The sequence below is a fragment of the Pelophylax lessonae genome (genome assembly GCF_965119305.1).
Source record: "Pelophylax lessonae genome assembly, chromosome: 9".
Classification (NCBI taxonomy): domain Eukaryota; kingdom Metazoa; phylum Chordata; class Amphibia; order Anura; family Ranidae; genus Pelophylax; species Pelophylax lessonae.
The window spans coordinates 93,730,864-93,744,368 of record NC_138776.1 but is presented as its reverse complement, the minus strand read 5'-3'; the positions used below and the strand labels follow the sequence as shown (position 1 = coordinate 93,744,368).

At 41.7% G+C, this 13,505-nt stretch overlaps 1 protein-coding gene across 4 annotated transcripts in view; it reads right to left on the bottom strand.

Moving 5' to 3' along the window:
• Positions 1-13,505, bottom strand: part of SH3PXD2A (SH3 and PX domains 2A) — a 187,967-nt gene that overhangs the window by 131,896 nt on the left and 42,566 nt on the right. For 2 of the 4 annotated variants that reach the window (XM_082267967.1, XM_082267966.1), the window contains exon 2: positions 305-436. In XM_082267967.1, the coding sequence (XP_082124093.1) occupies positions 305-436 (132 nt within the window). Of the gene's footprint in view, positions 1-304; positions 437-9,190; positions 9,221-9,324; positions 9,370-13,505 lie in introns of all 4 variants that reach the window. The other 2 variants (XM_082267964.1, XM_082267965.1) reach the window with 2 other exon arrangements.

The window sequence follows — 13,505 nt, the reverse complement described above, 5'->3', positions numbered from 1 at the left end:
ACATGCTGTATCTTTGTCCTGGCAGCTGATACTCATTTGGACATCCTAATGTTGCCCCTTTTTGTGACAAAGGTCATGCAACTTCATTTATACATAAATAAGCTATGAGAGACATTCTTATAGGGCAAGACAATATTTTTGGCTTGCAGCCCAAGTTAACTGGGAAACATTTTACCTCCTGAGCCAAGTTCAGTACCAGATGCAGCTAATGTACAGCTTTGTGGATGGGAGGGGGCATTGAAACAGAATGTTTATAAGTATTAAGAGATGTTTTAAGAAAATAAATAAACAAAAGAAATCTTACCACTTTCATTTTTCTCTATCACGTCCACCAACTCTCCGGCCTTCAGACTTATTTCAGAAATTTCTTGCTTCTCATAGTTGGACACAACTACGTATTGTTCCAGAATCATGGGTTCTGAATTTCCGTCAGCACCTGGGGAAGGGAAAAAGCAAGCCGTGAGCCAACTTCCAGCCATCGGTCCGCGAGAACGACCTACGTCCATACGATTCATGATAGGCCAAATTGTCTGCAGATCTTAGCCAATCAGAATGCAATCTTGGCTCGAAGCACAGGTCCAAAGGGCTTGCCATATAGAGGTATCCCTTTCTGGCCCTCGAAAAACCAGCAATGAGGAACATTTGCCGAAAGAAGTAGTAGGAAAAAAAGAAAATAGGAGAAAGCCGGGTGTGGATTAGTCATACGGCCGCATGTTGGAGCTGGTTCTTTTACAGCCTTCAAATCTTTATGACAAGAAAGGATTTAGGATGAAAAAGAACTGAAGAAAGAGTAAAATAGCGACTACAACCCAGTGTAAACTAATAAAGAAAGTAAACAGCTCTGCAGAGCGAGGAAAAACGCTTTCTCCTATGACTCCAGCTGGAAGTCAAGAGGGGACTGTAGACGCCAATCATATTCATTTGCACTGGAGTTCTTAAACAGAAACACATGAGTAAAGTTGAGTAAGGAGGGAGGGAAGGAGGGAACAGGCAGGAGGAGGGGGAAGGATAGAGAGAAAGGAGGAGGAGGAGAAGGGCTGCATACTGTTTACTTCAACCAGCAGACGTAAGTCACAGCGCCAGATTCTTTCTAAGAGGATTTTCCATATATATAGATATATTGCAGAAGTCCTTCACATTTCATATTAACCCCTTTAGTTAAAAAATAACACTTTGGACTGTATTACACAGCAGACAGATGCTTTTGTTCTTATTTGGAGAAATAAAAAGACAAAAACTGGTGTCATATAATTAAACTACTAATTATAAAGAATAATTTAAATAAAAAAAAAAAAAAGCTCTCAGGACTCTGGGGATTTGAGTATGTAATCAGTCTAATAAATGGTTATTGAGTCTTGCGGTTTGTCTTATTTTTTAAAGGTACATATTAAATGTAACACATCCTTCACATGCTTCTGCTTTTTTTTTTTTTGTGGCAAGAAAAATACTTTAACGTAAAGCTGAACTCCTGGCAGATATTAAAAAGCACCAAATATTGCAGCTTTAAATTCTTTACATAGTCTTTATAGTTGACCTTGAGGCAGATATAAAAAAAAGTGCAATTAAGGGCTCTTTCACACAGTCCGCTCCGTAGGCGGATCCGTGTTGCTCAGCGGGTATCGATCCGCGATCCCCGCTGAGCCGGGCAGATGACCGCTCCGTCTCCGCTTGCAGAGCGGAGAGGGAGGTGTCTCAGCCCCCGCTGCCCTCTATGGGGGATCGGATGAGAGCGGACCGCTTGTCCGCTCTCATCAGATCCGATCCGCTCCGATTACAGACGGATGGAAAAATAGGGTTTCCATCCGTCCAGATTTCAAGCACAGGATCGGATGCGGATGGCAGCGGGTGTCAGCGGAGGTGTCCCCATAGAGCTGCATGGAGGATCCGATCAGATCCGCCTAAAAAACTGACAGGCGGATCTGATCGGATCGCCCGTGTGAAAGAGCCCTAATGTTGTTTCTTTAACTACATTAAGACCGCCCGCCGCACATTTACTGTGGAAGGCAGCCTCTCCTGCGCGAACCGACGTAGCCCTACGTCGGTTGTGTGCGTGATGCTGGGGGGCGAGCGCTCCCACCCCCACTAGGCAGCGGGGATGCCGATGCATGAGGTCGGCGGCCGCTATTGCCGCCGGGCACCCGCGATCGCTCCCCACTGAGAGAGAAGGACAGTCATCTATTGTAAACACAGCTGACTGTTCTTCTCTCTGAAATGATCACAGAGCGCCTGTGATCCTTCTATATGGAATCACAGATCACTGTGGTCATTTCACAAGCCTATCCCCCATACAGTTAGTAAACACTCCCCAAGGCTCACCCTTAACCCTTTGATTGCCCCTGGTGTTAACTTCTTCCCTGCCAGTGTCATTAATACAGTAACAGTGTATATTTTTAGCACTAATTACTGTAGCTTAGTTCTTAGATGTGATGGTTGCATTTGTTTTCCTTTTTATGCTTTCCTTCTTTTTTTTTCACCTGATAATAAGGCCAGTGAATCTGTTGTTTTTCAACAGAGCAAGCTGTCCTGCATATTTAGCAGTTATAGGGCCACTGACAGGGATGCTTACAATGATCAGCTTATATGTATGTATTTAGGCCTCTTTCACACGGGTGATCTGATCAGGTACGCCTATCGCTTTTTCAGGTGGACCAGATTGGATGGTCTATAGACCCTATTGACCAGTGGGTGTAAACAGACTTGTGTTCATTTACACCCTCCTATCTTCAATCTGTTACTGTCCACTAGAAAAACAAACAAAAAAAAACAAAATAAAGGGGAGACGCTCCCCTCCGTCTATGGAGATCGGAATAGAGGGCCATTTACACCTGACCGCCCATAGAGCAAAGCATCAGTGGAGATATATCCCCTGCTGAACAAAGCGGATTCCGCCCCATTGAAAGGGTCCTTATTCATTTAAAACCTTTATCCCAAAAGGAACAAAACTTGATTGCTGTAACTGCTTATAAAGCGTTAGCTGGAGTTTGGCTTCAATTTGTTGGTGTATCTAAATCTGCTCCTGTGCTCCTTCATCCAGAGTGGAGGCACTATAATACAAGAAATGTGTTACTGGCCAGATCACCAGGTGAAAACAGAGAGAAAAAACCCTAAAAAAGAAAACTAATACAGCTACCACATCTAATGATTGGTAAGCTAAAATATATGGCATTTTTTTCTGGTTTAATACCGTTTTAATATAACCCTTTTGTAATGCTCTACATAGCAACACTTTGAGTGGGAGAAGAGGGAGCAGCACTAGGAGTCAAACATACTCTACTGCAATGCACATATGGATGTATAGCATACTGATGGTTGGAGAGAGGAGTTGATGGCTCTTCAGTTTGTTGATACACCCTAAAGAGACTGTCTCTTTAAGAAAACAAAATACTGATGACGAGTATAAAACACAGACATCCAAAAGTGACTGCTGCAGCTTTCAACCTTTTGCTTCACCAAATGCCAGACCCTTCTGAAAGCAACTGAAACTCGCCTGTCCCTTATTCCTTCTTGAATATTGCTTCTTGCGGTTAGGGCAGCAGATCCTAGTGATGGACCAATGAGAATAGGAGGAGGCAGGTAAGCTCTGACACTACCCAAAAGCACCAGAACTTGCTTTTTGAACAGAGATGGCATTCGTGCTGAAAACTGCTGCAGTTATATTTTAGCTTGGTTCTCCAAACATGGCAGCCTCCCTCAAGCAGATTTAACATCAAATACAGACTTTAAAAAGTCCGCTGGTCTTTCTGGATGCGGCCTTTAATTTTATTTTTCTAAATAGGTCCTCAACTTCCATTTCCAGTCCCCTGCAAATACTAACCTGTGTTCAGTACTAGGGTCCATTGGATTCCCAGTGGCTCTTTGTTTGTAAACTGTGGTGAATGACTGGATCTGTGCGAGGCAGAGGCTCTGGTTGGCTTCCTCTAACTAAATAGTGTGTGAAAAACTCCACTTCACACAGATCTGATCCTTCGCCATGAATAGCAAAAAACGCAAGTGAAGTAGTGGCTATTTTAATTCTAAAGGAGCCCACTCCATTTCTTTAAAAGTTGCCTCAAAGGGGACCAGCAGGCCTACATTCTATTTCTGACTTCAGATCTGCTTTAATCGCCTGTTCAGCCCAATGGGTCTGCGCTACTGATGCTCAGTTTCACCCTTTATAGAATGTATATGCATGGCCAAACAGATCGATCTCTCTGTGCACATCTCAAGCATACCACTCAGCTTGACATAGTTCAGAAGAGAAACCCTGGAATATGTAATAAATACTTTCACTTATTAGAATAAATGGTCTTCTAAAATCAAGTCAGATAAGTGTTAAAAAGTTACAGCCAGTTGCAGCTATAATTTAGGAATAAGCCTTTCTAGCTAGTTCCTGATTGATGAACAAGACTTCATATTTGATGTTGACAGTGGATCCTGGCAGGGGCACACATGAAATGCACAATAGGGTGGAAAATTTACCACATAAATTCCCTACAGGCTTACAGTAAATCTGTCTGCAACAGGAAATTTTCCAACCGGGCAGCACAATGGCTTAGTGGGCAACACTTCTGCTTTGCAACACAAGGACCCTGGGTCCGAATCCCTGCCAGGACACCATCTGCATGGAGTTTGCATGTTCTCCCTGTACTTTTGTGGGTTTCCTCTGGGTTTTATGGTTTCCTTACACACTCCAAAGACATGCTGATAGACTAATTGACTTCATGTACGCATGTAAAATAGGGACCTTAGATTGTAAGCCTCTTCAGGGCAGGGACTTCTGTGAAACTACGGTATACAAAGTGCTGTGTAAATTGTAAGTGCTATAATTAATAAACTAAATTCATTTTTTCAGAGAAAACTACCCTCTCCTCCAAAAAATGACCAAAACTACCAGGAAGGGGCCAATTTGCTCAACCAAACAAACACACAAACAATATCTGGTGATTCAGCCACCTATCACGGGGCACAAGCACTGCCACCAAGGAGGCATGTTTAGATTTAGAAGGTGAAGGGGCTACTAGTATAGCAAATTAAGAAGGTTCTCTAAAACCCACACTATATTAAAGTATAACTAAAGGCAAATCTTTTGATAGAGTGGAGAGGGATTAAAACCCCTGTCAGTTTTTTTGCTGTTCTGTGCCCCCTATTAAGGAGATTACCTCACTGTATTTGTCATGCTTACCATTATCACCAAAAGGGAAAGTGACAGAAAATCACAAAATTTGGGTTGTCCCCAGAAAAGTAATAGAGGGTAAGTCTTACAATAGGGACACTAGTTCTGGTGACCCTGGTGACTACCAGGCATTTCCTCATTTAGGAGGGATTTTTAGAAAAAGGAAGTGGGAAGGAAAAAAAATGTAAGTTATTAATTCAAAGCTATACTAATGTAAAGAGAACGAAGATCGCAAAGACTTATTTGGTACTGTGCAAGAGCTTTTTTAGCAGAATAGCCAAAGCACCAGCTAAAAAATGAGAATAATTGTTTCTGATTCAGACCAGCCTTAAGCGATTGTAAAGTCTTGTTTTTTTTTTTTCTAAAAAAAATAACAAACATGTTATACTTATCTGCTCTGTTGCAGTGGATTTGCACAGGAGGGGCCTGGATCCTCCTCTTCCGGGTTCCTCTTCTGCTCTCCTGGCCCCTCCCTCCTGTTCAGTGCCCCCACAGCAAGCAGCCTGTTTTGGGGCACCCATTCAGACAAGGAGCCCCGACCCGACCCCTCTCTCTCCTGATTGGCTAACTGACTTTGATTGACAGCAGCAGCAGCCAATGGCGCCAATGCTGTGTCTCAGCAAATCAGGAGGGAGAATCTCGAACAGCTGAGACACTCGTGGACATCACTGGACAGAGAGGGACCTCAGGTAAGTGTTAGGGGGGCCGAGGGGGGCTACTGCACACAGAAGGTTTTTTATCTTAATGCATGGAATACATTAGGATAAAAAACCTTCTGACTTAACAATGCCTTTAACTGTAACACATTGAGAACTGGCAACACACAGCAACTAAAATTCCTTGCAAGTGTGAATGGCAACTAAAATGTAAAAATTCACAGAAGTGGTTGTGGCTTTTCTTTAAAGGAGTTGTAAAGTCAGAAGATGTTTTACCTTAATGCATTCTATGCATTAAGATATAAAAACCTTCTGGTTGTAGCAGCCTCCCCAGCACACCCAAATACTTACCTGAGGTCCTTCTCTGTCAAGCGATGTCCATCGGCCGCCGGAGACTCTCCCTCTTGATTGGCTGGGACACAGCCGCAGCGCCATTGGCAGTCAGTTAGCCAAGCAGGAGAGAGAGGGGGCGGAGGTCAAATGGCAGCTCCCGTGTCGGAGTTCTTGCTGTGGGGGCACTCAGCAGGAGGGAGGGGCCAGGAGCAGAAACGAGGGACCCGAGAAGAGGAGGATCCGGGCTGCTCTGTGCAAAACCAACTGCACAGTGTAGGTAAGTATAACATGGTTATTATTTATTTTATTTTTTAAAAATGAGACTTTACTATCAGTTTAATTTAAGGGAGTTGCTTACATTTAGATATTTATTTTTATTTATTTATTTCAGGTTCTTATATAGAATTTATGCAGCACTTTACATATACATTGCACATTCACATCAGTCCCTACCCTCAAGGAGCTTACAATCTAAGTTCCCTAACTCACATTCATATATACATAGTAGGGCCAATTTTTTTATACAGGATCCAATTAACCTACCAGCATGACTTTGTAGTGTGGGAGAAAACCGGAGTACCCGGAGGAAACCCACACAGGCACAGGGAGAAAATGCAAACTCCAGGCAGGTAGTGTCGTGGTTGGGATTCGAGCCAGTAACCCTCTTGCTGCTAGGTGAAATTGCTAACCACTACACCACTGTGCTATAATACAGTTCTTTTTTCAAATGGTCTAAAAAATTTAATTCAGTTCACAGTTTGTGTTTTTCGCCTCTATGGAAATAACTTTATAACCATATAGCAAATACTTTCATATAGAATGAATTCCCAGTGGTCACAAGATCATAACAGCCACAGCCCTGTGATTTTTATTGCACGCTAGCACTAATCACCAATTATAAAGCATTCAAAAAGAAATACATATAAAAGAACAAAATGCATCTCTCACATATTCATTCTACAGAAAAATTGTTTTTCTTTATTTTAATTGAATTCTAAATTTTCCTGAAACTATAGTTAAAGCTTTTGTTTTGTAAGACCTAATGGCCTTTGGGTATACAGCATAAGCTTTCTCACGATGGACATCTGCAGTAACTGCAATAATTCCAAAATGTATTTGGAACAAGATGCTATAAAACATACTTCCCATGTATCAAGTATTATAATTTGTACACCACCAGGGCTCAAAGCCCCTGTTGGTGTCTATCGCAAAATAAATTTTGTTTTGTACATTCTACTTTCAAATATATACATTCTACTATAACATTCTATCACTACCTCCTTTACCTTTAAATCAATAAGTGAAAGTATGGGGATCTATTCCAATTTCCTGAACAGTGGGATACACCTCATCTCTGGCAGCACTAGCAATTTTTTTCAGGCACAAATATTTCTTATGTATACAGAAATGTGGCTGCAATAGCTTAAGCACATTACACACTACCACTGATGTGCACTGGAAGGCAGCCATATCAATGCGCTGAAAACAGCACATCTTACCGTTTATCTTTTTTCTGTGGAAACGCTATTGAAATGTCACAAAGTGACATTACTTTTATTGGTCTCAGAGCTGTGGGATGCAATGGTTTGCATCGCACCATGCTGTGCTGAAAATTTTTTTTGCATGTCATACCTTTTTCAGTATGTGAGTGAACATTCTGTGACAAAGTGCCCAATTTGATTATTTTGTTTGTATAATTCCTATATATTTTCTATCATTATTATCATTACTATTTTTGTATATTTAAGCACTTGTCATCTGACATGAAGAAAACTGTTTAGCATTTGAAACACGTTGGAAGATTGGTGGCAGTACAATAATTTGCCCACGTACAGTATGGTGCTTATTTTTATGTCCTTCTCATTCCTATACCAGAGGGAATTGTATGTGACTGTGCATTACTGTATAGGGACCAGAGTTTTTTTTATGTAAAAAAGCTTTTAATCACTGTTTGTATAAATAAACATTCATTTTTTTTAGAAATATAGTTGTACAGTTTCTTTGGCTGCAATCAAATCCCATAGAAGATTAATTTTTGCCATGTATAATTAGGGGCAGAGCAGCCTCAAACTCATGATTCATTCACCTGAATTTATGGTTCTTTTTTCAGCATATACCACGGCAGCATGGGGGATTTTTGCCTTGTCAACGTTTTGGTATTGTTTTGGGGAGGCTGCCCAATGTACCTGGTTTGAATGGGCCTAAGGGCCAAAAGACATCTGAGCAGAATCAAAAGGGGAATCACCAAATGCTTTTTACAAGGCCCTGGTTGGGGAACACTCCAAGCAAACTCCAAAAATGAATAACCATAAATGGACCACATCGCAATAAAGCATGCTCTAATTCCATGTTACGGTCTCAAGCACACTGGGCATTTTAAATGCCACTCTTAAAGGCGTCTTGCATTTATTTGTTTTACCTCTAAATACCCCTCAATGTTGTGTCCATGCACACATAGCGTTTACCGGTATTTAGAGGCAAAAAAAAAAGAAAAAACACGCCAGTGTAATCAAGAGCAGCAGCCTTTCGGCAGAAAAACCGCCTGATGTGCCAGAACACGTGCTTGGGAATTCATTCATATCAATGACCAGACTAAATTAATATTCTGACTAATGAACCTAATAAACACCCAAGCGCTTGACACCCTTGAACGCGTTTGCAAAAATGCAGCTTTTTGCTTTTTGCCTGCCAGTGTGCATGAGGCCTAAACCACTTGTGAATTTAACCATGAAAAGATCAACAGACACACTTTTAAATGCATGTTGTTAACAGTCAGATTAGTAATGGTTAAAGATACACTCCAATTAAATTTGAAAAGTTAGAAAAACACATGGGAGTTCAGCTTATCAGCTAAGTGGCTATGGTTTTCTTTGCATGCAACCTGAGCAGCTGGATTCTCTGCATTTGAAATCCATATGATGGCCAATAGCATTACTTTTTACATAATATTTATTTATCTAAAAGTTTCAAAATGCCTTTAAAGCCTGCTAAATGCTACATGCACTACCTATGCCTACATTGCAAGAGGCTTGCATGATAATGTACTCACCAAGAAGAGCCACCATGCTTGGCTGCCTCCCTGATATTAAAATGGAAATATTTGAAAACACAAAACACAGTATGGCACTCAAGTTTCCCAAAACAAACTAGGAAATCGGGGAATCACTACACACAGAAATGTACCTTTGGGTTCAGCCTTTGGAATCTCACACAAGCTGGACATCCAGACTTCAGTGTTTCCAAAAGAGCAGCATTAAAAAGATTGTGAAAGAAGAAGAATTGTTACATAGAAGATGACAAAAAATGTGTTATATGCAAGATGAGGGGGAGCACAACTGTCAAAATTCATAAATACATTTTAGATATTTATTTTTTGAGGGTCCATTTACATCTATGTGTTGCAACACCGCAACACACATTACATGCACTGGGGTTTATTTTTAATGCACCCCAAAGCACTATTGCAACAAGTGCTGTGTTCATTCTGAGGCAATGTCTGATTTATGGGGCTTTTGGTGCATTGGTAACGCATTGATTTCAATGGTCTACCTTAACACAAATGGTAATGCCCAGTATTTTGATCAACAGTGAATACTGGCTTCTGAACACTTCTGGTGGTAGTATACTATATATCAAGTTCCATACATACCAAGTCTGTAAAGACATAATTCATAAAGGATGCCACAGACTTTTGTTGGGCTACTGCACCAAAATTGACAGAGCTTGTGCCTGATACATGTACCTGTCAAAGCCTGGCACTGAGGTCAGTGTTCATATTGGACACTCCTTCCTCAGTGTGCTCCCTTCCCAGCCACTGTGCCCATCACTCCACACTGAGAGTTTTTTAGTGTGGTGGGCAAAGCTTGATGGAGAACAGCCAACCATCCTCTGTGAGTAAAAAGAAGGAGGAACCTAATGGAAAACTAGTCTCTCAGTTCCCCACCTAGTCACTTAGTAATTTCCCAAATATGAGTATTGACATTGGAAATATAATCACCAGTATTTGTGGCCCCTTTTAACATTTAGATTTCAGCTGCAGAATCTCCAAGCCAATAGCTGAGTGGGGCTAGGCCAGTGTGTAATGTTCTGGTACCTCTGGTACCCGTATTCCACTTTCCATTCTGTGTATGCGTCCCACCATTCTCTTCTGGTAGGTGCGCATACACCTTTAAGACCGATGCTGTCATCACTGAGCGCCGCAGAGCGGCTATTTCAACCGCCGGCATTCTCACTCACATGTTCGTTCAACCTGCCTTGCATCTATGCTTACAAGCGTGTCTCGCTGTGGAACCTCGCTACAGATCCCTGTATCTCGCTACCAGGATCACTTCCTCAGACCCGAACCTCGCTACTGATCCCTGTATCTCGCTACTGGATCACTTCCTCATCACTGGACCCTTCTACTACTATACTATAGTGATAAGTACCCCGCAGGGGAAACCTCCATAACTTACACTACTACTATTGCATTAAGGACTGTTATTACCTATCCATACTATCCTATCATCTGCACTGTTACATAGATTGCTAGCTCTTGAGACTACTACCATCTATCATCTGCACTGCTGCATAGATTGCTAGCTCTCCTGTCTACTACTATCTATCCTTGCACTGGGTTAGTCTATCCTGTATTTGTCATCTGCTGTCCTCACCACCTGTTAGCATACTCGATACTAACCTATCTGCATTCCTAAATACCATCTTGAACTCTCCTGTACAAACCTATCAAGTGCTTACCATCCTTGTCACTGTTCACACCTGTCCCTTCAGCACATCACCTTCATACTATCATATACATCCTATCACTCCAGGAACATCTCATTCAGTGTGTATATATCTGTATGTTGAAGCTGACAGGCCCCCGGTGATGAGTCCTGGAAAGTTGGATCTGGTATTCAACACATCTCTACATGACTACTGAGTGGAGATTTTGCAGCTGCAAATCCAGCCTATAACAAAAACGCAGGAGCGTTACAGATTGAACGAACCTTAAAAATGGATTCAGCAGAATTACCCACTCAAGTGACACAATTAACACAACAAGTAAAAGCGTTAATACTTGCTCTGACTGACGTACAAGAAAAGAATCAGACTCTAACACAGCAGGTAACCCAGCTCTCACGGCTTACTGCTGTTCAGCCTCCTGAACCTAAAATAAACCCTCCTCTAGTCTTTACAGGCGACCGGAAAAAATTTCGGGAATTCAAAAACGCATGTCAATTGCTTTTTTTGTTAAAGCCTCGTACATACCCCACTGATCAAATAAAAGTCTGTACAGTTATTTCATACTTGACGGGTGATCCACGGGCCTGGGCAGACTCTCTCTTTGAGAATAATGATCAGATTCTCAACACCTATTCTTTATTCCTAGCAGAACTCACCAGCTTATACGATGACCCCAATAGGCAGAGTACTGCTGATATGCAGTTGAGGGCCTTGAAACAAGGAAGGAGACCTGTAGAAGACTTTGTATGTGAGTTCAAAAGATGGACCCTTGATTCAGGGTGGAATGACACATCTTTGCGAACTCAATTCAGACTCGGGTTATCGGAAGCTGTTAAAGACGAGCTCGCCCGAGCGGATTTACCTGGCACCTTGGAGGCCTTGATACAACTTAGTATCAACATCGACAGACGACTGCAAGAAAGAAGGGCTGAAAAGATGGGAATGCCATTGTCTAGTCCTTCTCGGATTTCGGCCGTTGACCCTACTCCCATGGATGTAGGAACCATACGCCCACCTTTAACGCATACTGAACGAGCTAGAAGAACATCCAGAAATCTCTGCATGTATTGCGCATCCCCGGATCATTTGATAAGCACCTGTCCCCTTGTTCGCAAAAAAGAGGGTGAGTGTTCACATGTCTTGCTGGGAGGATTAACGACTTCCTTTTCCAACCCCTATCTTTTTGTTCATTTAATATTACAGTGGGACCAAACTAGAATCACCACCAAGGCTATGGTCGACACTGGATCTTGTGGAAACTATATTGATACACGCTTTGTTACCTTAAATAAAATACCTATTATTTCAAAATCTAAGCCTGTTTCTGTTAGTTTCATTAATGGTATTCCACTGTCTTCTGGTCCAATCACCAACCAGACACAGGCACTCCTTGCCACTACCAACGAGTCACATGTGGAGACCATCACTTTTGATATACTATCCTCACCCCATTTTCCTATTATTTTGGGACTTCCCTGGTTACACACACACCAACCAATCATAGATTGGAAAAAACAGACTTTGGTTTTCCCTTCTCACTATTGTGAGAATACGTGTAACCTCCCATCTTATGGGAAGATTCTGTCTGTGGTGTCAGATGAAATTGCACCACTATGCTATCAGGATCTGTCCGAAGTGTTCCTTGAGAAAAATGCTCAAGTGTTGCCTCCCCATAGGGATTACGATTGCACTATCGATCTACTCCCTAACAGCAAATTGCCTTTCGGTCATGTTTATCCCCTTTCACAGGATGAACTTTCTCATCTCAAGGAATACTTGGATGAGAATTTGACAAAAGGGTTCATTAGACCCTCTACTTCTTCCACTGCTGCAGGACTTTTCTTTGTCCGCAATAAGGATTCCAGTCTCAGGCCTATTATCGATTATAGGCAATTAAACACGATTACGATAAAGGATCGCTATCCTTTGCCGCTTATCCCTGAACTTATTGAACAAGTGCGTGGGGCTACTTATTTCACCAAATTAGACCTGAAAGGGGCATACAACCTAATCCGAATCCGTGACGGGGATGAGTGGAAAACAGCATTCAGAACCAGATACGGACTATTCGAATACCTTGTGATGCCATTCGGGCTATGTAATGCTCCCGCAGCTTTCCAAAGATTCATAAACGACATCTTTAGAGACTTACTTGATGTCTGTGTTGTAGTATACCTAGACGATATACTTATCTATTCTGGATCTATGCCTGAGCACATAAAACATGTAAGACTTGTGTTGTCCAGACTGCTCTCACACAGTCTATACGTGAAATTAAAAAAATGCCTATTTCATAAAGATGAAATATTATTTCTAGGATACTTCATATCCAAAACTGGAATTAAGATGGATATGAGTAAGATATCCTGTATTCTAGACTGGCCTATACCAACAACTCGTAAGGCCCTACAGCGATTCCTAGGATTCTCGAACTTCTATAGGAAGTTCATCAAGAACTTTTCCGCCATTGTGAGACCTCTCACACAACTGACAAGTATAAAAAAAAACCATTCAAATGGTCAGAAGAAGCAAATCAAGCTTTCTGCTTGTTAAAATCAAGCTTCACTTCTGCTCCCATACTACGCCATCCAGACCCATCCCTCCAATATATTCTAGAGGTAGATGCGTCAAATATGGCA